At 39.0% G+C, this 25,799-nt stretch overlaps 1 protein-coding gene across 2 annotated transcripts in view; it reads right to left on the bottom strand.

Annotated features, from left to right (window-relative positions):
• The window catches only part of MTMR12 (myotubularin related protein 12), a 35,270-nt gene extending 11,062 nt beyond the window's left edge, over window positions 1-24,208 (bottom strand). The window contains exons 1-10 of one of the 2 annotated variants that reach the window (XM_075739611.1): window positions 24,032-24,208; window positions 15,545-15,599; window positions 14,221-14,357; window positions 12,368-12,440; window positions 11,029-11,159; window positions 10,274-10,367; window positions 7,604-7,727; window positions 6,360-6,435; window positions 4,505-4,611; window positions 2,203-2,327 (exon numbers count right to left, since the gene is read on the bottom strand). In XM_075739611.1, the coding sequence (XP_075595726.1) occupies window positions 2,203-2,327; window positions 4,505-4,611; window positions 6,360-6,435; window positions 7,604-7,727; window positions 10,274-10,367; window positions 11,029-11,159; window positions 12,368-12,440; window positions 14,221-14,357; window positions 15,545-15,599; window positions 24,032-24,091 (982 nt within the window). In that variant the 5' untranslated portion in view covers window positions 24,092-24,208. Of the gene's footprint in view, window positions 1-2,202; window positions 2,328-4,504; window positions 4,612-6,359; window positions 6,436-7,603; window positions 7,728-10,273; window positions 10,368-11,028; window positions 11,160-12,367; window positions 12,441-14,220; window positions 14,358-15,544; window positions 15,600-22,579; window positions 22,733-24,031 lie in introns of those variants that run through there. The other variant, XM_075739610.1, reaches the window with a different exon arrangement.
• Between the last annotated feature and the right edge of the window lie 1,591 nt (window positions 24,209-25,799).

The raw sequence follows: 25,799 nt of genomic DNA, 5'->3' as shown, positions 1-25,799 counted from the left end.
ATTTCTAGTCCTTCAAAACCACCCAAAAATCATGATACCAAGGAAAAGGGATTTCTGTCTTTTTTCCCGTAGAAATAACAGGCTTTCATCTATAGCGCTAACATTTACATTCCATACCGAAGCTTTCTTTAGCTTTCTTACACCATGGATAGCATAGAAGAGTTTTACTCCAGGAAGCTAAGTAACCACATTAAGTGTGGCTGGCTGTTTGTTTTGTTCAATCATGCTCAACCATGATTAGACTCAACCACTTCTATGCAGGCCTCTACAAACAATTGCTTAGTCTGGCAGTTCTTGCCCCCCCGCCAAAGTAATCTCCAAGTCAAAACTGGAACTTATTTTTAAAGGCACAGCAACACATTTGCAGTTTGTTTTACCTCTTAATCAAGGTATTTTGCTCAATAACATCACAATAGAGAGCAAGCTTTCCCTTCCTCCCTATCTTCCAGGACAATGAAGAAATACTCCACTAGGATTTGAGAACTGAAATATTCAAAATCTCATTTAATATATGTGGGGAAATGGCATACAATGAGACTTGTGAACAGTCTACCAAAACCAGGATCTGCCTTTGCATGATTTCAAATAAGAGGAATAATTTAAGAGGATTCAAGCTTTCCCCATTAAAATCCTCTTTCAAGCAGCTGCCTAATATTGTGGTTTCTGCTTTGCTTAATGAGGATTTTCATAACTGAAACTTGAGCTTGGGCATGTGTTCAGGAAATTTAAGTTACAGTGGAAGTTATGTAAATCAAATTAGGCATGTTTAGAACAAAAATAATGGTTAATGTGTTCAGACTTTGAAAAACTGTAGTAAGGTAGTCTATTCCTATAAGATCTTAATACTGCAAGAAGTTACCTGAACAGTTATCTCAGACTGCTAGTGCATAGTGCTATATTCAGTGAGTTACTGTCCACTAACAAAGCTTATTTAAAAAGCTGTAAGCCAAAAACATTTACTGGAACGGAGTTTTAACATACTCCCTTTTGCTTCAAGTAATATAAGACAATCATACAATTATACCACTGAAACATGCAATATTTCCTGAGAGACGCTGAATGACTTAAATTCAAGCTTTAGCCTTTTTCTACAGAAGTGTAAGTTACCAGAAACTACATAAAAAGACAGGTAATTGTTTTTAGCTCCTAAGATTCACTGTGGATTTGACAGTGTATTCTGGAAAAAAATCCCCAATATGAAACTCTGCCAAATATCTCATGTATCTTAGACTTCTCTTCAGAGTGTCACTGGAATCTTTACTACCTATTTACCAGAAACCTTTCACACTCATTTGCAATCAGTATCAACTTACCATCTAAATTCCACGTATAAAAACCAATAGGACTTGGGTACTGGCTGTAGGCTACATTGCAAGTATACAGTTCCTCAATGATGATCAGTTCAGTTATGTGCAACACCAATAGCCACAGGTGATCTGCCCCAGTGTTCAGCATACCACCAGAAAGAGGTTATTGCAACATTTACTCTCATTATCTTGTAGAAGACCCACTGTCCAAAAATGGCCTAACGGCACATTGCACAGTTGCAAGGTGGTGTGGAGCTTTTTTCATGCCAAGAGGTGAGGTCAAAGTACTGTTTCATGACAACAAAATAGTTAAAGAGTCCCAGAAAACAGTTTGAAAGCCTAGATTATACTTTCACATGGCTCCCATTTTTAATCTTTTTAAGTGGACTTACTATTTACAGAAGTCATGTTTAGCCCTACAGTCAGAGTGACAGAATTTTAAGCAAGCTCATGCTTCATGTTTTGAGAACTGACTAGTTTGTAACAAAAGCTAGGGCAAAAATTAATTCATATTTACACTCAGCTCTTGACATAGCACAAAGGCTTGAAAGGTTAATATTTAACATTGAATTTCAATGGACTACAGAAGACTGAAAAATCTGTCCCCTAAATTTCAATCCAACTAACATTTAAACTCTATGGTCACTCTATTTAAAAGTCATTTTCAGATACTGTGGCTGCTTAGCAAGAGGTAGTAAGTCTAAGAACTACAAGTCTCCATTAACGTGCCAGTCATAAGCACCATCTTCAGTTTCATATTTAAAAGTCTGCTTTTAACCACTGTCAAAAGCAAGACACCTATCAGGACAAGGACTGCATTCATGAGACACAAAAGAGCATTGTTATGCTTTGCATCTCAGTTGCTTTAGAGACAAAAGACTAAAGTTTGACTTACCTATCAAAAACAGCTGTTTAAATTTTGTGTATGCAGTCTGGATATCTTGCAGAGATGGAAGGCTGCTTGACAAGTCATCAGTCTTCAGGAGTTCGTAGGGAGGTTTGCTAATTGTCTTATAGATTCTAAATCAAATCATTAAGAGATTAAAGCCTTCTGCTTCACAAGTCAAATAATGCACCAATTATTATGACTGAAGACAGGTAACAGGCATGGTTTGAGAAACAGCTGTAAGATGAAAAGATATACACCCTGGAAAGCGAATGACCTCCATGAACTTTTAAATACTGGCTGGAAGGTTGCCTACAAGTTTATGACAAGTTTTGCTGCTTTGTTACACCAAGAAAATTATATCTGTGCATATCTGTGCAGTTGTAAATATTACAAGCATTACTTGATTTTTATTACTGCTTCTTTAGTATTGTCTTCACTAGACACACCAAAATTACTTTACTAGCGGGCTACTTAGAGATAAATCCAGAAAGAGGATATGGATAGAAAAATCCAACACTGCCCACAGACACTCAAATTTTTTCTTGACTTTTACCAATCAAATTATATTTTGATACCTCACTGCCAGGTCTGCTAATGAAACACAAGTGAGAAAGAAGAAACAGTTGGGACTCAAACAAGACAGTATACCTACCTTGTACTCCCCTACATATCTGCTAATTTTTCCCTAGGAGGAGAGGAAAAAATACCAGGCCAGATGAAGCTTTGGTTTGAACCCAGAACATCCTTCTCATTCAGGCTCCAGAGGTCAGATGAACATCAGCTTAGTAAATACCTCTGTTGTCATGCTGTCTTTTTATTGTCAAGATTTAGGAAAAGCTGCTCTAGCTCATACTTCAGAAGTGAAGCCTTGCAGGCACGTGCCCGGACAGGACAGAATACTTTGGTTCCTCTATGTGGTAGCACAGAAGCCTGCTTTCAGTGAGAACTACAGGAGTCCACATGGAAATGCAGGTTACTAGACCTACTGGAAGATGCATCAGATAAGAGAACTGAGGGGAAAGCAATCAATTGTCACTTACGATACTTCTTCCAAATTGAAGTAAACAATTTGTGCTAGAAGATCTGGCTCTAAACAACTTTTACAATAAAAGAAGCTGTTAATTGTAAATATCTGCTGTGTACTTGAGTTCAGACGACTATTACAATGCCATGTTAACACACACTTATGGACAATTTGTAGATATATTTTTAAACATTAGTGGTTAACCACCAGAGCTCCCCAATACTGCCCCGAGTCCAGACAGCCACAGACAAGAGATCAAAATACTATTTGATACTTTATTACAGCTTACTGCTAGTTTTAGTCACTTTCACACTATGAAACAGCATTACAAAGAGCTGTAAGTCATGTAAACTTCCCCATTTCAGGGGAGAAATATTAGAGATCTGCAGGACAGATCAAAAGCCTTTCCCATGCATGTATAATTAATTCTAAAAACAAAAGAGGTTTTAAGAGTCTTATCAAGTTATTTTCTGTTAGTTCTGTGTGATTAACAGGTTCTCCATCTATAAGGAGAAAGGAGCTAGCAGGGAAGCAGTACAAACAGTAGATACTAGCCTGATCTAATAGCTTGTTGCTAAGATAGAAGCTCTCTCCAGGACACCCAACAGATTAGAAAAAGCCAGAAAAAAAGACAAACAAGTCTTTTTGTTTTAACTTTCAGCCAGGCAGCTGTGCTCTCTTGCCCTTATGTTAACTTTGACTTTTTCAGACTGCTGAGCTAATTCAGGTCACTAACTCAGCTGAAGCAAAGTGCTGTCTGCCGTCACATCTGAAAGTAGCAGTAGTGAACTGCTAGATTGCCTCAGTCATTTTATGTCACTTTATCTAAAGTTATTTAAGAACACAAATCTAGTCCTGAGAAGGCAATAGAGTTCAGAGGGATTTAAAACTGTTTGCAAATTCACGTTTAGAGATGGAAGCCTAGACTTCACTTACTTGCAAACACAATTGAGCCCATCAGCTAATGATACTTGAACTGTACTTAACCTACTGGCTTTGGTGCTGCTTTACCTAATAACAAGCCACAATTTGTACAGATTCATCTGATATATATATACACACACACATATTTCCGCAAATAAGCCTTCAGTGATGTTACAGTTCTGCACAATTGACCAATGCTGTTAGGCCAAGGGCTTAAACCCATTCCTACTACTGTAAACTACTTTTAGATCTAGATCTTGTTTCCTGATGTGTGCAAGCTTAAAGATATAGAATATATGGGAAAAGAGAAGCAAGGTCCATACCAAGCAAAGTGTTGTGGACAGAATAGCTATTACTGACCCATCCAAGAAGGCTTTTTGTGTTTGTGAAGTGCTGTCATCCTGTTCTTTGGGAAATGCAGACATTTTGAGAAGAGCAGCACCGTTATGGCAAGACCAACACCAAATCTGCAGAAAGACATTTACCAGGTGATAAAAATTGGTAAACTGTCCCATACAAAGCTTAAGTCACTGAGTGATTACAAGAAATTTCTCTATGCTGTGCGTTATTGTCTTTTTGGTGTATTCAACAAACCCATCAGCAGAAGCAAGCTTCTACACCTGCACCAAAACTACATGCCTCAATACACTGTGTTATCACTTGCAAGTTTTAAGTTCAGCTTTATACAGGGAAATGTGCTGATATCTCCTGACATTTTATATTACTTTCTCAACTGTGCTCATAGCTAAAAAAATTCATCAAAATGTCTATGGCCAAATTATGTTGGAAAATACGCCACAGCAAGGTGGCTCTTGTAATTAACTCATATTAGCCACCAGTTTCTCCACACAGATATAATAGTGTTTTTTTATAGTTCAGCCTTGAGAGAACTCACAATAGATACTGTCGTACCTGTCATGTGAGCTACACATAAAGGGTCATCCAGGCACATGAAGTAAGATATTAAACAAGAACTCCACAACTAAATCAGATTGCGTAGTTACAGGTATTCCTTGTAGCAAGTCAGTCCTCAAAGCTTATTTCCCTTTACATGTAATTTAATGATTCACAACGACCGCTTGAAGCTCTGAAGTAGATCTTTAAACTTGCTTTGAAACTGGGAGTCAGAATCATTTTCATTAGGAATATTACACAAGCCAAATCAGGAAGTTAGAGTTCTGCTACCAATTTACAGTAGCCAATGGGTGCAGAAACCTCACAATCATCAAGAGTGGAAAAAGTTACTATATAGCCCTTTCACTGCCATCTCAAACTGATTTAACATGGTCAAGCTACTCTGACAGTAGCTCCCCAAAAAGACTTTGGAAGTAATTAGGAGATTTCTACATGGCCTCTGGAACAATGCAAGATGCAACTAAAAAAAATACATCACTTCTGTTTCTGTGTAACAGCCACTGTAATTTGTCTGGTTGATTATCTGAGGAAAAAGTGAACCAAAGTATTTTGAACTTCACTATCTGAAAGGAGAAATTGGGCAGCATAGTACAGCACTGTCTTCTCCACAGACTTATTAAGAGCATGAAGTAAATATGGTTCTCCTTGGCAAACTTGATGGACATGCAGCAACTAAGGTAAGACCTCATAAGTGAGGTTAGTTTGCTCATATCTGCTCTGTGTTAAACTCTGGTATGGGGTAGGAAGCCAAAGCCAGCTTGCTACAGGGTGCAAAACAGTATATTTAACTTCATTTTCTGTTGAGACTGGTAGAACTTGTTTTTCAGCTAGGATACTTGGTTTTGTAAAAATGCTGCTTCATCACAACCATACTACTTACCACTACCCAAGCTAGGCAACCAAAGGTATTCAACTATATCTGCACATTTATGGTCTTCAGTTGAATATCCAAATAGCATTTCAAGCCCTACATCCTGCCCCAGGTAGATGCCAGTCAGTCTCATGAAAAACAGGCTGGTGGATAGACAGACTACTAATATATGAAGACTACAGGACATGAGACATCTAAGTAAATGGGTGTTGTGAACCCCCATTTTGCTTTACACTGCTTAAGGGGAATACAGAATACTTTGAGCACTTCTCCTTCCAACATCTATTTCTCCTTCTACACATGACTAGGTATAAGGGCAAGCTGTTAAAAACAACTTCTAAAAATAATATGCAGTAACATCTGAAATGCTTGTTGAAATTATGCCTTCTCAATAAGATTTCTTACCCTTAGTCATGCACGTATACTTACAGGAATGCCTCTGCCTTCATACTTCAAGATACTCTCTTCAGAAACACATATGGGAACAACAAAATACAAAGGCAGCCTAAGATAACAAAAAAAAGTTTATTGCACTTAAAAACTGAACAAAGAACAATGTTCAAGCTCTTTTAATGATAGTGAGTGCTCTAGCCCACGATAATTACATATTTACTCTTACAATAATCCTTCCTACTAGATAATTATGTTATCCTCAACACCTTCCCTTTATTTTCAGCTGCATAAGGTATTTTCTTCCAATCTTGAGCCGTTCATTAGTTTCACTGCAACATTTCCCTGCCTTTCCAAGGCTGCAATTAAGTCCTACATTTAATTGTAACATCTAAGACTGATTGTAAGGACTGCCTTAGTTCTCTCACTCTTTGTTCTTTCAAAATATACCCTTGTACTATTAGATAGCTAGTTCTGTTTCCATGCCTTGTAAGCAGTTTGCATCACAATTCAAGGATGTCATTTAATGTATCATGAATTTCCAGTATCAGCCAACACTATGTTCAAGGCCCACAGAAGCAACAAAGGTAACTAACCTCAGCTTGGGTCTCTCAAGAGAGAATTCTAGAATAAATAGTTAAGATTTCTCTAAAAATTGGTGTTTGCTTCCAAGGTGTGTAAACCTTTCAGGATTTCACTATTGTACAACAATAGTACACAAAGCCTTGCATACATACTAAAGGGTTCACCGATAGGTACTACTTGGCTAAACTGATAATAAGGAAGGATAAACCTGCCACTAAAGGCAATGCAACTTACCTTCCATCAGAACATCTTGCAGAAATACTTTAAACCAGTTACTCTTTCCCCACCCAACCCCCAACCAAAACAACAGAAAATTTCAAGTGCATGTAACTCAAAATTTTACGAGAGTGAAGGTACAGCACTGAGAAAATGTCATCCTAACCAAAAAGTATGACAAAAGTGTAGGTACCAGACCTGCATATTTTCTACTCCATTTTAAGATGGTACTCTCCACCCGTAAAGCTATCCAAAGCTGACCAAGGTCATGAGTAGCCTGACCTAATGTTGAAGTTAAACCTGCTTGAGCAGGGGTTGTGTAAGATGACCTCCCAAATCAAAGTATCCCATAAATCAAAATGGAAAACAGATCCTAAAAAAATCCTAAACTGTATAATGCTCAGCATCAAAGGTAGCACTGATTTTTGCAAATCTTAATGAAATGTATATCCAAAGTTCGCTATTAGCCAGGGCAAGCTTACTTTTCAGAGACTCTGTAGCGTTCATTGGTAGTCACTGCTTTGTATTTCACATTCCCTTTGGTCCGCTCCAACTCATCACGCCAGTCCTCAAGAGTATCAAACATCATAGTTTGGTTTCTGCCATCTGTCAGACATCAATAATGTTAACTTGGGAGACTATTATGAATTCTAACATGAAAGCATTCCTAAATCAAGTAGTTAGTTTTCATTAAGGTGAGCAATAGAAGCAGTGTGTTGTACAAAGGCATTTTGTCTGATCTTTAACAAATCATCTGTCAAATAATGCTCTAACTCATAACTTCAGGAATGGTTTCTCTTACAGAAACTAATCAGTTCTTATGGAACTTCCATACAGTTGAGGCTGTCCTCACATCTAGCCTAAAATTCAGGATGCTGTGCAACAAATACTATTGTATACTAGTGCAGCTGACTGGCATCTGACAATATAGACTTACATGTAGAATTAACAGTCATACCAAAAGCCTTTCTGCAATTCAGATATTGCATTTCATTTAAAATTCATTCTTTCATCATGGATAAGAGTTTTGCACTGACTAGAACATTTCAGACACTTGATAAATGCAGAAAATTGATTACAGCAGAAAATTGATTACATCGATTCAGTCTTAATCATTTCAGCTGAGAACTTTTCCTGTATTTCTGTCTAGTCACCTCAGCAACAGTTACAACAGCAGGTTGATTTAGCCTCAGATCCCGTATAATAACCATATAATCTATGGAATAAGACCAATTGTTTTAGACACCCATCATACTTAAGTATCCTGCAACATCATCTAACAGTGAAATACCAAACAGAGCTAGAATTTCCACAGAAGATCCAATAGCAAGTTGAAACTCCCCACTGTAAGAAGATAAGGGAGATGAAATATTTACAGCTGGAAACTGAACATTATTGATGAGCTCTAAGGGATAAGTTAAGATTTTGAGAGTACCAAACCATAAAAGGTAGAAAACCCAGTCTCCTAAGTCTACGTAATCTGTCCTGTAACAACTTCATAAAGAATGAGACCTAGCTATTTATTATTGAAGACAGTTATTACAACATGAAAAATTTCCGCCACAACACTTCAAAGTTGCTATAAAGATTAAGCTTCTCCCACATTTGCTTAGTCTCTACCTGGAAATGCTTACAGTCTTTCTGATGTTTGTAGTTCAAACTGAACACTAGTTACAGATGAAGCCTGCAGAAACTACCTGAGCCAGCAATATGCCCTTGCAGCAAAGGTGGCCAGTGTATTCTTGGACTGCATTAGGAAAACCATTGCCTACAGATTGAACGAGGTGATTGTTATTCTCAGCTCAGCAGTGGTGAGGCCATATCTGGCATGCTGTGTACTGGAGAGCCCAGCACTGGACAAGACAGGCATGGGCCTGCTGGACCAAGTCCAGTGAAGGCCCATTAAGATCATTAAAGGGTTCTAAGCCCTCACTTGATATGAAGAGAGACTGACAGCTGGGATCATTCAGCCTGAAGAAAAGGCTCAGCAGGGGCACAGGGTGGCAAGAAAGCTGTACAGTGTATATAAACACCTGATTGGGGGCAGAAGCAGGGGAGGGGAGTAAAGATGGATCTAGACTCAGTGGCATCCAGTGACATGACAAAAGGCAGTGTGCACAAGATAAAACTACAGAAAATCCCATTTAAACATAATAATAAACTTTTTCACTATGAGGACAGTCAAATAATGAAACAGGCTGTCCAAAAAGGTTGCAGACTTTCAATCCCTGGAGATATTCAAAACCTAACTGGACATGACCCTGGTAAGCTTGCTGTAGTTAAACCTACTCTAAACATGGGGAGATGGACAGGAACACAACTAAATGATCTCCAGAGGTTTCTTCTAACCTCAATGATTCTGCAACTCCAAGACATTTTGGTAAGTGTCTGACTAATACCTTGGGTACATGAAAACTTCCTCTGTGAAAGGAACAGGTGTTCCTGGTGTATTAAGAATCAGGTTCCTAATTCAAAACAGTGCTATTACTTCAGCTGAAGTTTGAAATGCTAGAAAGTGCACTGACAACTTTTTATCTTGAATTTTGGAGCCTACTATAATATTCAGCCAAGTTTGGTCAAGTGGGAAGATTATGTAATAAGTTAGCTATAAGAGGAAGTCAGATGTCCACTGGAATGTTGCTATGCAAACCTATGCTTTTGTTGCAGTTGCCTGGGAGAAGCAGATTGCTTGCAAATAAGAGCAAAGAGGGAAATACTTTGTCAGATGCCACTGAAAATGTAATAATTTAAGAATTAAGAGCAGGAAGCTTGGTTCACTGCAATTGTACAGAAAAAACACATTGATAAAATAAGCAAAATATTTTCTAGATGAGAGCACTCTAGTCAAACACATGAAAAGCATTTGCACATATTGATCTCACTAAGTTTTCAATCCAGTGATTCTACTCTTGCTTAGAAAATTTCTGTGCAACTGCATTGAGGGACACAGAAACCAGGAGTACACAATCTAGCAACAAGTTTTTAGCAACAAGTCTAACAATGCATCACAAGATAAAAACAAATCTTCTGATGCTATCTGCCAGCAGGACAGAATCATAAGCCGAGCACAAACTCAGCTACTAAGTGTCCCAGACTTTTTAAGGAACTAACAGTATGCAACAAATAGAACTGAAAACCAGAAAAACATTTACCTGTGTTGTTTGGGGCAGCTGATGCATAAGAGAACAGAAACAAGCGTTTAAGCAGCTTAGGAGTCTGGCTATGATGAACTATACCACTGACGATCTAGGAAAGAACCAAAAATTAGCACCCAAACACAGACTTAGACTGTCAGTGTAAAAACCATGACTTTTTTTTTACCCCTCTCTCCCAGATTTTAAATAAAACTGTTCAATGGGTTCTATCCCCAACAGCTGAAAACTGACTTTTAGAAAGCCTTCTCTGTTGTCTGCAAGACGCTATACCTACTTGGCTTAACAAAAAGTATTATATCTGTTAAACTTCCAGAATGACTCTTATTATTTAAATAAAGGTAGTGGGCTCCTAGTTTGGAGTCCAGATGAACCTGTCAAAAGATCCCAAGTTATCAGGAAAATAACTGCTTTCATATGAAAAAGACTGAAGTCTAAAATGTAATAAAATTGTAACGCTATTCCGTTTGTGATACAAGTTTGCACGAGCTAAAGCTAATTTCATGTAGGACTCTCAAGCTCCAGTTTTCTTCAAAGAGCCATCTGATCTTTTTAACTGCTATATATAATGATGTTTAATGAGTAAGACTAGCTAGAAATCAAAGTCTTACTTTCTCTCTCAATTGAGAATGATCAGAAAACACTTCAAGTTTAAGGGATCTCTCAGGGCAAACTTCATCCTTCCCTCATCCCCACGATTAAATACCCAACACTAAGCTTAAAAAAGGAAAAACAAATTAAGTTACTATACTTACTCTTTTCACTTCCTCTTCTTTTGTGTATCTCAGGCAGAAATGAAATACTCTAAGGTCCTTACAGTAGATAATCAGCTTCTCGGGGTATTTTCTCAGTTGTCCAGTTAGAAGTTTCTTTTTCTCATCATAAACTGCAAAATTAAGAAGTCTAAGTAAATATCAAAAAGAACTTTGCCATCAGTTGATAAAGCTATCCCTGCCTGGCTTTTCAAAATTGTCAAGAAACTAATTCAAGCCCAAGTTTTAGCAAGTCAAAAAAAGGATCCTACAACAGACTGGCAAGCTCTTGTGCTAATATACTCAACTTTCTTTTTTAAAACCCACTCAAAGTACTTCTTGCAAGGTAGAAACCAAACTTGCAGCAAGCCAGCTGGTCAGTAATTATTTCTGTTCACATTCTGACTGCATAATAAGTTCAAAGTTTTGAGATGCATAATAGTAGTTTTGCTTGAGGGAAAGTGCCCAAACAACTGGGATCATTCTAAGTTCCTAAAAAAAATATTATTTTTTTTTTTAACTACCATAGATCCCCCAAGAGCAACTTGAAGCACTGCCACGCAGGCCATTGTATATGAAACTAAATAGTGGTTCATAACCAGACTCCACTAGTCTCGCCCTAGTCCACTCCATCATGAATACACACCACCCTTCATAAATACTCTGAATACTCTAACACTAGCCCAAAGTCAGGTTTCTCAATAAAACCTTCCCACTACTTACAAATTAACAGCCCCATTCTCATTTACCATTTTTAGCAACACAGGCATACCTGTAAGCCCTGCTGTAAAAGACTCATTGAATTCCTTGTAAATTAAAGCCTCATTTTCTATCTCCTTTGATATTTTGAAGACATCATGAATCCCACAAAATAAAGTTCCCTTAGACAAAAAAAAAGTATTGTTTGGGAATTTGGTACTTGTACTGCTCAGCAGTGCTATTGCTCAAGTGAAGTGACTACATTCATATTTATAGAAATAGTTGATACACTGGAAGATCCTTGTGCATCAATCTTAATGAGAGACTTTTCACAGTACACTCTTCTCTGCTTTGAATCACGGCATTTTGACAGAATGGTTTCATCTGTACCAGCAAGATAATTAATCAAAATGTAACTTTGACAAGCTTGAGGGATAAGACTGGATTCTGATAGATCTCTTATCTGTCATTTCATCATTAAATAAAACTGCAGCTGTTTTTTCCAGACTACCCAATCCTAGTTTCCAAAGTGATAACTCTCAGTTTTCTAAAAAGGATGTACATGTACAGATAAAGAGCACCAGCACTACAAGAAACTTAAAAGTGTAAGGCATATTAAACAAAGAGGAGAAAGCTGACCTACCTCCGTAGATTTGATCTACACATTGCAGGGTTATGTCATTTTCTCCTACGATCTTATTCTTAAATTGTGGCTCCTAGGACATGAAAAAATTCTTATAAGTCTCACTACTAAGCAGTAGCACCTTCTCACAAATAAAGGATGTATTCAGTACTTATTTTAATATCAGCATTACTTCTTATTCTTATAAGCTGTGTAAGGCAGAACACCGAAGAACAGTTCTTAAAATAGATGCAGGTTACACAGGCATAGTTTACAAACTGTAGATCCAGTTTTACTTAAGTCTCAGCCATGCTTCAAATGTAGATAGAGTTTTTATTTTTAAAATAGCTTCAAAGTATGCATTTCTATTGAGAGTCACTTTTAAAACTAGAACAGTAAACAGGAAATACAGTAACTTGATGTAATCCAAGCCCTTTTATGACAAGTTTTCTTGCTATGGGAACCTCACAGAAAATAGAATGTCTCTTAAAAGAACAAGTATCCCAAGAATATTCCAACATAACAGCCAGATTTATCACTGGGTAAAATGAAGACACCTACAACCCAATTCTCTTATCTACTGTTTTGCCAAACTTGAAGTGATTTGGGGCTCCCTTCACTTTTATCATTCCATGAGCTCACAGTTAAAAATTACATTTGAATGATGCCACAATTAAACATCCTTACGTTAAATATTATTACCAGAAGACTGATGTACACTACATCAGCAAACTACATTTTACACACAGATGTGAAGTTATTTCCAGGTCTGCACTACTCTGAATCAGGTGGCCAATACTGAACATTTGTTAAGAGAGATATAGTTGACTTAGTTTATTATAAACCCAAGACTTAAAGTTAGTGATGGAACAGAAATCAGCATAGTCACCACCAACTTTAGCACAAAACTCATGTGATCTTTGGAAAGGGCTCTGCAGCTTTGTCCCAATTAATTCCAGAAGGTCCAAAAATCCATATTTGGCTGCAAAAGCCTTACTTCAACATTTAAACTCCCTGAAATTTTGCCCCAAGAAACTTGCAGCAATCAATGTGTGTCAAATCATATTCTTCTTCTTCTTCACTGTCATCATCACCTTGCACTCAAGAGCCATATACTAGGCTCTCCTTCACTTTTATCACCTAAATGGACCAGACTGTTTCAGATGCTTAAGCACGTCCAAAAGAGTGCAGCATTACAATTTGCGTTTGACAGCTCAGTTTGAGTACCAAAGGAAAAAAGATTCAACTCATTTCTAAGACTTGGGGTATTTTTAGCTTTTTTATTGTTCGCCAGCTCAATAGCACCAGGTTTTTAAATCTTTGCTGTCAACACCCGACTTTGAATGGAATAATTCTTTACTGAGCCACACAATTATCTAGAGCACTTCCACTGAATATCAGCTTATTTAGTCTTGTGCAGCCCTGAAATGATTCTGCAGATGTAGCCCAAAATCAAGTCAGACAGATGCTATACAACATTAGAAGTATGTTTCACCTTCACACTGTTGCAATTGCTACTAGATAAGTAGTCAGAATTCAGGCTTAAACTGTTGATTTAATTTTCAATAGATTATTTTTCCTTAAGCTTCACAAAATTACCACCTCACAAGGTATAAATTTATAAACTATGTCTAACATAAGAGTCCACATACAGGCTTGTGCCATTTTTACTCATAGTTGTTAGAGCTTCAGGAAGGATCTGAATTGACTAAGCAGATGCAGACTGATTAAAATTAGTCTGCAGCCATTAAAAGTTTTTATAAATCTATATTCATTCTGTATCCTTATATAAGGGAAAGATATGATTGTTTTGTCGGAGACACTATATGTCTTTAGACACTGTTCGGTCATAATTAGAAGACTTGTCTTCCTACATCATCATCTGAAGCGGAGTCATCAAGGAAAGCAATCTTGAAGTTTGTGCATACAAGTTTCCCATAGGTGCCACGATTTGACCCATCTTCTTGTATATACTTGTATACTGTGTTTGCCTCACAAAGCAGCAGTTCACCTGTATAAAAGAAACACTGACTTGCAGCATAACTGACAATTATAATTGAATTTATTTAACTCTCAAACTCAGCATTAACTTCCTGACAGCTTCTCTTAAGTGTATGCCTGAAGATATTTCATCACTGTTACACAAAAAGACTAAAAGGCAGCTCCTGGAATCAGTACATTGAGAGACTTCCAGGCTATTAACATTACTCAAGATGGACTGAACATTGTTCAATTGCACACGTTTATGAGTTTTGTAACCAGAGGTACCTGTGTCATTGCCTACTCTAAGTATAGGAGTACAATGCATGGAGTTGCAAAGAGCAGCCATACAAGTGTGTTAAAAAAACCACAACAAAACCCACTGAAAAGTAGTTAATGCAGTCAATAAACAAGTCAAAAACTGTTCCAATTTTTTCTTATTGCTAAACTCTAAGAATGTGGAAACATTCGAGTTGATTATTACAAGTTCATCATAGTTAATTTTTCATAGCTTTGACTGGAGATGTTGCTTATTTTACAGGTCCCAGGGCTATTTAAAAGTTCTCAAACACAAGTTTGCATAAATAATGCTCAGTGAAGTTGTCATCTTAAAATTAGCAGGAACTGAACTTCAAGTTAAGAAAGTAAAAAACAGGTTTTAACAGGTATATTCAGCCAGACTCTTGGTCTTTCCTATAAAGTGCAGAAACCCCAACAGAACAATACTAGTTTATTCTAAGCTTTTACTTGTATTTTATCTTAGTAATGTCATCTTTCCTGTTCTTGGAAAACATCTTTTAAAAAGAAAGAATTGTCTCTTAATAAAAATAAAATCTTAACAGTGAATGAGGCATCAAAAGGCCTAAGCACCTCACAGTAGAAGCAGAGCAACCAAAAGGTAAGTTCCCACGCAAACAAAAACCCACCTAACTTTAAGAAACAGAGCAAAATGAAGTATAGACAGTTCTCCACATTCAGCTTACCTGAAGGTACTGTACTCTATAAAAATTGGAAGTTTTATAATTTTTTTCAACAACCCATGCAGATACAGGTATTTAAAACATTTCAACCTGTGTGGGTCACTACAATAAAACCTCTATTTTACTACTTGGGACACTGATGTCACATGTGTGTTTGCTGCAGACATGGGAATATTTAAATATTGTTTACATTATTTTTTTGTTATTTAATTCTAATAATACAAGATACAGCAGTTACCTGGTAATAGGTGAGGATTTACCTCCTTTTCTACGGGTTCCTTTATGTGTATTTCCTAAAGGGAGAGAGAATAATTATTACTCTCCAAAGATCATTCTTTCAACACACGCTGTAAACAGCAGCACTATCCATCTTAAATTCCTCACATTCTAGCAAATAGGCAAATTAAAATTAAGGAAAAAGCTTCCTAAATTAAGGAGAATAAGTTTGCAATGTGCTCCTTCCACTAAAGGTCAGTGGTCTACTAGCTAAATAATTAAGTCAGTGGCTTGACACCCACAGTGTCAGTTACATACAGTTGTAAATACAAAAAAAGGAAATGCATTACTTGTATAAGTGACAGAAATAACGCCTTAGCAATACTTTTTAAGTTCTCTCAATACATGTAAATGGGTAAGCAAAACTAAGTATTACAGCACCATCTCCCAGAGTTCATTCATGAGCTTTTCCACACGACTTAAATTTGTTTCTAATGTACCCTTCACAGAAGCTTTTCAAGCTTCATCCTTCACTATCTGTTTCTGATTTTCTTACATGTATTATTGCAATCAAATTACAAAAGTTACTTAAGCAGTACTACCAAGATTATAGGGAAAGGGATTTCAGAATCTCAGAATCAAGAGGTAAAAGCAGTCACAGGATATCTTTTAGTTTTGACCCAAATTACACAAAACAAATCTATAAAATTCTCAATATCACTTGTTCTAGCCCTGAGGCACTGATAGTTGGGCTCAAATCTCCAGCTGAAAGACTATTAAACTAGAGGACGTGCTACACCCTTCCTGCTCAGCCAATTCAGAACTTCCTCCTCCAAGTCCGAATCACTTCACATGCATTGGAGTCTTTCTGGAAAACTATTAGTTAACTGGAAACCCCCCTGGGGCCACAGCAGTAAGCAAGCTAATTTTAGTTTGTTACCAGTATCCAAAGTCAGATATTGCAAATCAAGGCAAGTAATCAAAAGGAGACGTAAGCAATAACAGTTTCGCTGGATGATATAGAGAGAAACAAAAGCCCTTAAGAGCACAAAAATAATCTCCCATTGCCATTCATACGAACATTTGCTCTCAACACTCAGAAGACCCAAAACAAAATTTGAAGGCTGCACAGAAAAAGTAAAACCACCAGGAAACCATGTCATGAGAACAGCAGAGACATTCAAGACAGGTTGAAGAGGCAAAGGTTATAAAATGAAAGTGGTCATGGTGTAAAGAAAGAAATCTGTAACGACAGCTGATAGCTAATGCAGAAAACAAGCCACAATTCGCTGCCTTTGACTTCTAAGTCTGGATGTCGTACAAGTAAATTTTAAATTAAAGTTCACGCTTGTCAGCTAAATAAGTTGCTACGCAAACATGGCTCAAACTGAACACTGCTGCATTCAGAGAAGAAACACATACACATTTTCCCAGTGCTGTCTTCACCACTGGTAGCTCTAAGCTAAACTTTGGCTTTACTAGTGCCTTTATAGCTATGCCTTCTATCACTATTTGTGTGCAACTAAATGCAACACTGTTTGCTCACAAACTACATGCCAACAATCATTGCTACAGAACAGTAAAGCAGTATACTAACTAGTTGTTTTCCCAATAACTTTTACTTTGGGAGATATCTAAGGCATGCAGTAACTACTGTTTATGCATACACACTGCTTGAATGTTCATGCTTACTGCTGTGAGTACCAGTTTAGGCAAGTGTTGGCAGATAAGACCTGAGGAAAAAAACCAAGAAAACCAACCAACAACAAAAAACCCCATCCCAAAAAAACCCAAAACACAAAAACCCTGGACCCCAAAGAAGTTCTTCGAGCTTACTTCCATTTGTTAAAATGCAATGAAGATTTTGTAACAGGTGTATAGAGGCAAATAATTGTGAACACATGGTTTGGGTTTTGGTTACAAGTTAAATTGGTTATCTCCTGAAAGGAATTAGAATTTTAATTAAATAGCATCAGAGCAGAACAGAGACCTTAGTCAAACACTGAGACCAGCTTGTAAAGTCCATTTTTCACTCTTTGTTGACAAAAACCCACAGACACTGAAGTGCTTACTATAGGCAGAATTCCTATAATATAAAACTTCCAAGAGCTGAGCCTCCAGAAGAGTTCTATTTGAAAGTCATTTATATTCCTGTAATAAAATCATAAATATTCTAAAGACAGTTTACATTCATATGCACTAGAGATAACTAGAATGTAAGCCATGAACATTGTTGAAGAATATTAAATATAAATTATTTAATACATTAAATATTAAAATATATTAAATGCTGCAAATGTCACATTTTGTGTTGTTCTTTTAAGACAGAAGGCAAAGGTCTTTATGAAAACTTAACTCACCATAAGTCAATGCAAGTTGTGTAGGAACTCAAAAGTTTAGCTAATATCTTTACTCTGTTTCAACTTTATTTTTCTAGTGCATTTCAGTTATGGGGCAACACACGATCTTCAGAGCCCGCTGACACTGAAGTGCATGCTCCTCAACATTCCTTTAATCAGTCACACAGTTCGTACTCACCCACCCGCTCCTTTTATTCCTGAGTTTGTCTGACTACCTGGTGAGGTAATTTGGTTCAAAAGATCAGCTGGAAAGGCCGAACTTGTGCTACATTTGGCTTTGTTGTTACTGCCTATTGTTAGTGGAATTGGCTCATCAACAGGTCACATGAGCACAGAAACAAAAGAAATGGCAGCAGCAGGAGCAATGTCTCTACTTCCACAAGCTACTAAATCCACTCAGACCTCAGGAAACTTCATCCTCTGACCATTTGTTGAAGTTAAGCATGCAAGCACTTTCCATATATGACCACTGAAAGCCATGCACACCTCTAGATAGACACTTCTTCATCCATAGCTTCCCCATTACAAATGCCCTAAGCAGCATCTTGGCACTTCTTACTCAAGATACAACTCAGGAAACCTTACTACCAGCAATAGCTAAAAGCAGATACCCATAGGACACCATGCAAATGAGGAAAATTAACTTTGGATTGCCTCAGAAATTATAGAAACAAAGACCTCAACTTTGCTGAAGGCCTTAGAAACTTCTCACTCAGAGATGCTTCCCACCTGTGTGCTTACTTTGCGCTACATTCCTTTTTCCATGTTATCAAACAGTGGTACGCAACACGGCAACACCCCAAAATTATCAATTATAACAGTATAGAGTACCAAACCATACCAAAACTGCAGGCTGACATGTCACACCATACTAACTTACAACGCATCATCCTTCTTGTTAGTTCAAACTGACTTCAGTTGATAGCACTATGAAACCATGAAGTGCCAGGGAAAGGAGACACCGTGCTCCTTGCAGATTCTCTGCTTCAGTAGAGGAGAGATAACACAACAGAGAAACTGCTTTTCTTAAGCAAGAAAAGATCAGCCTTTCCTTTTTACCTGCGTATAGGAAACAACTGCAGTTTGCAATACGCAGGGACTACACTCAGCTCTCCCCAAAAAACGTATTTTAAGGGGCTAAAATATATTTCCCAAATCTGTCTGGGGAGACACCTCTTTCCCAAGTGTTGAAGCACAAGAGCCACCACATGTGAGGCAACATTGAGTTAAGGCAGAAAGATCAGGTAGCAATTATGCTATATTAATAGGGTCCTAACTAAGAGTCAGGATAGGAGACGGATCCCAAATGATTCCTGCTCTTTGTCCAAGAGCCTCCCACAACTGAGAGCAATTTGCTGCCTCCTACTCCACAGGGAGGTAAACAACTGTAGACATAAAGTAAGTAAAAAGTTAAAAACATTCCCTGTGTGCTAGCATCCACATTACTCCAATCTTAACAGAGAAATTGCTTGGGTTTTTTTAATCAGTATTGCAAAATATGTAGACAGGCCTATTGACACTGGACATTGCTCATCACTCTCAGCAGAGATACCATGCATAGTCTGCTGCTGCAAATTACATGCTGTAAGGTCTCAACCTACCTTACCCCACAGTAATGCTTCCATTCATCCATAGCTGAATATTTGTGCTAGAGGTAATTCCAACAATAGAAAACAAGATTTTTAATAAACATGTTGGGGAAAACATTGTTTATTAGATTCAAGCAATGAAGGAACCAGTTACCGCTTCCAGGGTTTCAAGAGCACTGGGTGAAACACACATTCTTTCAAGGCTGACAACAAATAGTAGCACTGTGAAAACACAGGATATTCTAATGTTACATAGTTTTCCACAAGCAATCTCTCCTCAGGAAAGCTCTACATCATGGTGAGGCTTGCTGTGAACATCTTTTCTTTTCCTTATTTACTTATACTTCGCTAAAAGTTCAACAGAGGGCTGAGATAGCTTTCTTAACTATAAATTTATCTTTATCAGTTGTAAAAGTCAAACTGTATACTGAAATATTTGCAAGTTATTTGTGGTGCTTCAACAAGTATTTCTGAGTAAAATCAGACTTATGTCTAACAGTTCCACTGGAATTTCATGCAAACGAGGAAATACCTGTGGACAAGTTTAGCATATACTTTGTATTCAGACACAAACCACAATACATACTTTGTATTTTCTGAAAGAGTATTTCTTGGTCAAACTAGCCTAATCCCATGTTGTATGCCACAATCCAGAGGAGACGCTTACTACACTTTAATAACAGTGCTGAAAATAATCTCTAAATGCTTGTTTTCCTTCCTTTCATGGCTCCAATAGCCCATTAGATCATAACGCATGTTTTCCATGTCCTTTTCATCTTTTATCCTTTCCTCCTTCCTTACATTGTCCTGTCCATCTCCTCTGACTTCAATGCCCAGCTTCCACCACGTCAGTCCAGAGTCCAGCTGTCTGCTTTGGTAACTCCTATTCCTTATGCTACCCTTCAATTCCATCACTCCAGTTTAGAAGTAACATTACACTATTTTAAAAGTGACCACTACAGAACACATAATACTGTACCAAGATTTACAAGCAATGAGTATTCATAGTGGTTATGAGCTAACAGCAATACACGACTTGAGACAAAGCACAAGAGGTATGAAAATTACTGTGATAACTCAACAGCCTGAGGTACGCTCCAGATTTCAGGGACAAGCACCATGAAGCTTTAAAGATTAAGGGCTAATAGAAAACCTAATATTCTATAAGAATTAACATGAACGATTTAAGAATTCATGCACCAAAAGTAACATTAAGCTTCAAATCAAATTTTAATGTCTACATTTTTATATTCAAATTAAGATTTTTAAGGAAGATATGATCCAGCTTGTTAGTCTTGTAAGTTTTAAGTTTTAAAATGTTTTTTAAAATTTTTTTAATGTTTTAAGTTTTGAAATATTAGAGTTAGATAACATGAAGTAATTCCCTGGTTCCTGTTTTTATGTCTCTACAAATATTGCTAGTCTATGATCAGATGTGTCAAAACATTGACTTTATACCCTAGTATTCACCCCACTTCCTGCAAGGTAGCCAAGTCTGTCCTGAGGGGAAGTGTGTCACTAACATCAACATCCTACAGTCTTGCTCTCAACAAACCATTGATTGATCTGTGGTTCCATATAGCAGAGCATAACTAGGTTATATTTAGTTGGATGTCAAAAACGCTGCTTTTCCAGACATTCTGGGGTTTCACAGCAGAAATCACTTCTGCTCCTTTAATAAACTGTATTTTCTGTTCACTCCTTACTTCTGTCTTGCCATATATTAACACGAACAGAGTTCCTGTTTTTTTTCATATTCAAACAAATCCCCAAAGCAGTTTAAAGCCAACTTAATTATGTTTTTCTTAACATTATCTGGTGTGTCCCTCAGGTGTCTGAGGGTGGACTAAACAAGATGGGGCTACAACAAAATTCAGGTCTGCTTGTTGCATTTTCTCGTTGCAGGGCTCCCCTAACCTAGAAGCAGCAGCTTAAGGTCTCAAACAACTTCACAGGCAAACAAGGACAAGCCAATGAATCTGGAGGTTGCAAGCAAGGACTACAGCATAACACTACTATATTGCTCTGTATTGCAGAGTGGTTGATAGAAAAGCCTGTTGCAAGTCAGAAGTATAAACAGATTCAAGGCAAGGCTCCATAAGTTCACAGACAGGTCCACCATTAACTCAAATGCAATTTAGATGTAACCTCAGGCTCATGAAATCTCTGCTAGACCCTGTCAAAAGGTAGGAAACCACCAGAAGCATGAGACTAAACACACCTGCTGCCTACGCTCTTCCCCAAGCATCTGGCAGTTATACTATCTTGATGAAAGGAAAGTTCCCACTTGATCAAACTATGTTCCACATAAGACGGATCGAAGCATTTCCACTGTTTTATCAGTCTAGTCCCAATTTTTAAACCCAACGACATGAAAGTTAATACATACAGCAAACTTGCATTCAGAAAGATAGAGGATACAGTTCCTTGAGAGATGCTCATTTCTGCTTATTTTAGGATATCTAATCAACATGCTTTTTTCAGATCCCCAAATAGCCTCACAGGTTTCATCATATATCTAAAGTTCTATTTTTATTCCTCATAAAACTCACTAAAGTCTTCATCTTCCTGTGTAACCATCCCATTAAGGCAGTCATAGGCTGTCAAAAAGAGAGTAATACCCAATAGAGCAAAGAGTTAAACTTGCTTTACTTGCTACTGCCATCAGATCTGAGTTTCACTGAGCTTTCGAAGGTGCAAAATTCTATGACAGAAGTCAAGCCTGTATTTCAGAGCTCCTACTGCAAGAGCCCATGAAAGTCTTAAATCTAAGTGCATAAAGGAGATGGTTAAAAAGAGCTTGAGGACATAAAGAATTAACGACTGCAAGCTCTAGTGCTTCAGGATATTTCATTAAGAGCTTCATCTTCTAATATTAAATACCTTCGTTATTCTTCCTGCAGCCATCAGGATTGTATTTGAAGAGTTACATTACTGTAGTTATAATCAAGTTAAAGTACTCTTTGTTATGTGGTATCGTCCTGTACTACATATATTTGACTTGTACTTTTTCCCACTGGCCATTTTTTCCAGCAAGCTTTAATCATCCAGCATCCTCATTTAAATGGTGAAGTGTCTTTCAGTAAGTCCAACAAGTGAAGTTCTTACCTTCACAAAATTCAGTTCCTTGAGCACACACATTTTTGTAACACTTGTACAGCGTGCGTTCCTAAGGTAAAAGACTGACTTCACATAGAGATTTATTTGCTGACTCCAGAAATATTTGTACCTATCATTTACATCCATTTTCATTGGGAAATACAAGGAAGATAGAAAACTTTTAAAGTAAACTGATGAAACTACAAGTCACCAGGGCTGAACAATATATAAAACCAGAGTTGCTACCGCAAAACATGAACATAAATTTTAAACAGCACAGCTGACTTAAGCCATAATAACTCCACATTGTTATTTCAGATTCAGTGAAAAATAAAACCAGCAGATTCTCCAAGGTCCTATCAGTGTACTATATTAGTGTTATCTGTACTAAATAACAAGATAAGGAAGAAATTTTTGTCTAAGCAGCTCTCAAGAGAACTGAACATTTAAGAACTAGTTTGACATAGCTTACAAAGAACTATGGAGGCAAAAAAACCCAACTCCACAAATGGCTAGTTTTCATGAAGTTTGGTCTTCCTAGAAAACAGCTGTTTACCAGGAATAATAATGAAGGAATACTGAATAACAACACTGATCTAATACCATCTGCTAACAACATGACCTCAGTAAATTAAGTCTAATCAGACTGCCAACAAAAGTTTCAATAAATAAGTGAAAGGACAACAGGAAGAACAATGAGAGATATGCATAGCCAAGAGTTCAACATCAAGCTGTTAAGGAAAAAGACCCAGGGCCTTACAGAGACAGAACTGAAAGCAATGAGCTTACAAAGACAGAGCACACATTGGGAATGATGTTAAGGGACATTAAGAAAAACAGGTTCGGAAAGCCCCACCTTACAAGCTGCACAGTCACAATGACAGCCTGACATCTGATCACTGATTACAAAAAGCAATTCAAGCGAAGTACCACAAAAATAGTAAGCTTGAATTGACCAGCCAACTACATTTTATCGGCTTTCTCCAGAAGCAACAAGCAAGATGCTTCCACCTCGTTCTCGGGGAAGCACTTTCAAGGCACCAGACACGCAATCCCCGAAACAGCACACCTAACAACCCTCGCACCAGCCCTGCTACAGCCACATTCCCGTCCCACAGGCGCACCACGAAGCTCTTCACGACTCCCCGCGGAAAACTCCCGCTGCAAAGCCCGAGAGAGGGGCGAGGGGAACGGCAGCACGGAGGAGCCCGCGCAGCTGCCTCCCGCCCGACCCAGCCGCGCACGGCGGCTCCCCCGGCCCTGACGAGACCACCAGCCAGGCCCACGCCGGGGCACGGAGGGCTCCCCGCCGCCCTGCGTGCTGGCGCTGCGGCAGCCTGACAGCTCCCCCGCCCGCACCCCCCGCGGCCCCTTCCCTCAGGGCGTTCCCCCGCAGCCCCCTCAGGGGCCGCCGGCGCCCCCTCTCACAGGGCGGCCGCGCCCGCCCGCCCGGCCCCGCACCTCCGGGCTGATGTAGGATACGAAGGAGGGCTTGGCCGCCTTGGCCCCGCTGCCCAACATGGCTCCGGCCGCCTCTCGTCTGCCCCTGGAGCCCGCGGCGGCACCGCTTCCAGGGGCTTCTCCTCAGGGGGGGCCGCGGCGGAGAGAAGCCGGCGGCAGTTGCGCGAGAGGGCAGTATCCGGCAACGTAACTAACCCCACCTCTCGCCCAGTGCCAGCCCGCCCGACATTTCTAGGGCAACGCCTCCCCGCTGCGCCCGTTCTCACTGGGCACAGCTGTTGTCAGTCACGAGCGCGCCCTCTTCCTATTGGCAGCGAGGGGGCGGGGCGGTGGCCGGTGGAGTTAGAGGCCAATGGGGGCGCGGCCCAGCCCGGCCGCCGGGGGCCGCTGTTTCTCGTGCCCCCTCAGGCGGGATGGTGGCGGGGAGCGGGTCCCTCCCGCCCGGCCGGGGAGCTGCGGCCTGGGGCCGGCTGGGGCGGAGGCGGCTGCCGCAGGGCTGGGACCGGTGTCCCACTGCGTCGGGTGCTGTTGAAGCACCTGTGCCTGCGCAGGTAATGAGCGCCCGCTTTTCGGCGCTTCATACCCACGCAGGGTGGCGGCGGCGGCACATGGGCGGCGGTGGGGGCGCAGCCACATCCGTGGGTTTTTCCCGGGGGTATCCCCACCCCTGCCCGGCTGCACCTGCGTGACCAGGCTATGTCCTGCACTGCTGGAGCTAAACGGGTTCCCACTGAATTTTTTTCATTTCAGGGTAAGCACTTATTTTTTGCACCACTGCAAAGACTGCCCGCTCTTGCCAGTTCTTTGGTCGAGTCGTCACTTCGGTTTAATCACCCACAGCACTGTTTCTTAACTCAGCTGCGAAATGCCCGTGTTGTATCCATGCAAGTAAAATCTAAACAATGCATTGAGATGCTGGGGTTTACTTGCAGCAGGAGGTGTGGAAGGAAAATGACACAAAATGGGCTCTCCATTAAAATAATCCTCTAAAAAGTCCTCTAAAACCTGACTGCTGATATATCCCAAGAAGTCCTTTGTCTAATGTCTATTAAAGCGTTACAGCTGCAGCCTCCCTGGAATGTCATCTTTGGACACGGTATAATCAGAGCTGTAAATAAACACCAGGTTTACCAGGTATCTAGGTTACTTTTAAAAGCTTAACTTTTATGTGGATACAGAACAATGCAAATATTGTGAACTGCCTGTGGCAATGCAGCAGCACTACCCAGCAATTTAAATGACGAATGGTAACCCAGGTGACAATTTGCATACAGAGTAGACTTTATGGAAATATTTTTACAAAAATGAAACATGTTTTACCAACTTCAGTAGACCATAGGATGTAAAAATCAATAACTCCTTCGAATATTAATGGTAAGTACTTTTCACATCGTGCTCTCTCTTTTTCTTGTAATACTTCCCTTTATTTACCTTGCTCCAAACCCAGACTTAGGAAAACTAAACGAGAAGGAAAAAGAGGAACCTGGAGTCATAAGAGAGCATTTATAAAAATAAAATGGAGTAACTGTTTTAATTCAGAAATAAATTAACATCGCTATTTTCAGTCTTAAGGAATGAGCAGTCTTTCAGATTTAGTCACCTTCTGCCTGAAAAAAAGAAAACTGAGAGATTAGGTTTTATTATTAGTTTTACAATAAAGGCTATTCTGGTGTGGGATCCCACACAGAAGAGCTCACGTTTCACTCCACAGCTGTTTCCACATCATTCCTTTACTTTGCATCTGACTTCAGCTGCATAGGTCAAAAGT

The sequence above is a fragment of the Balearica regulorum genome, chromosome Z (genome assembly GCF_011004875.1).
Source record: "Balearica regulorum gibbericeps isolate bBalReg1 chromosome Z, bBalReg1.pri, whole genome shotgun sequence".
Taxonomy (NCBI): domain Eukaryota; kingdom Metazoa; phylum Chordata; class Aves; order Gruiformes; family Gruidae; genus Balearica; species Balearica regulorum.
The sequence above is the reverse complement of the archived record's forward strand: the minus strand, read 5'-3'. Positions and strand labels throughout refer to the sequence as shown.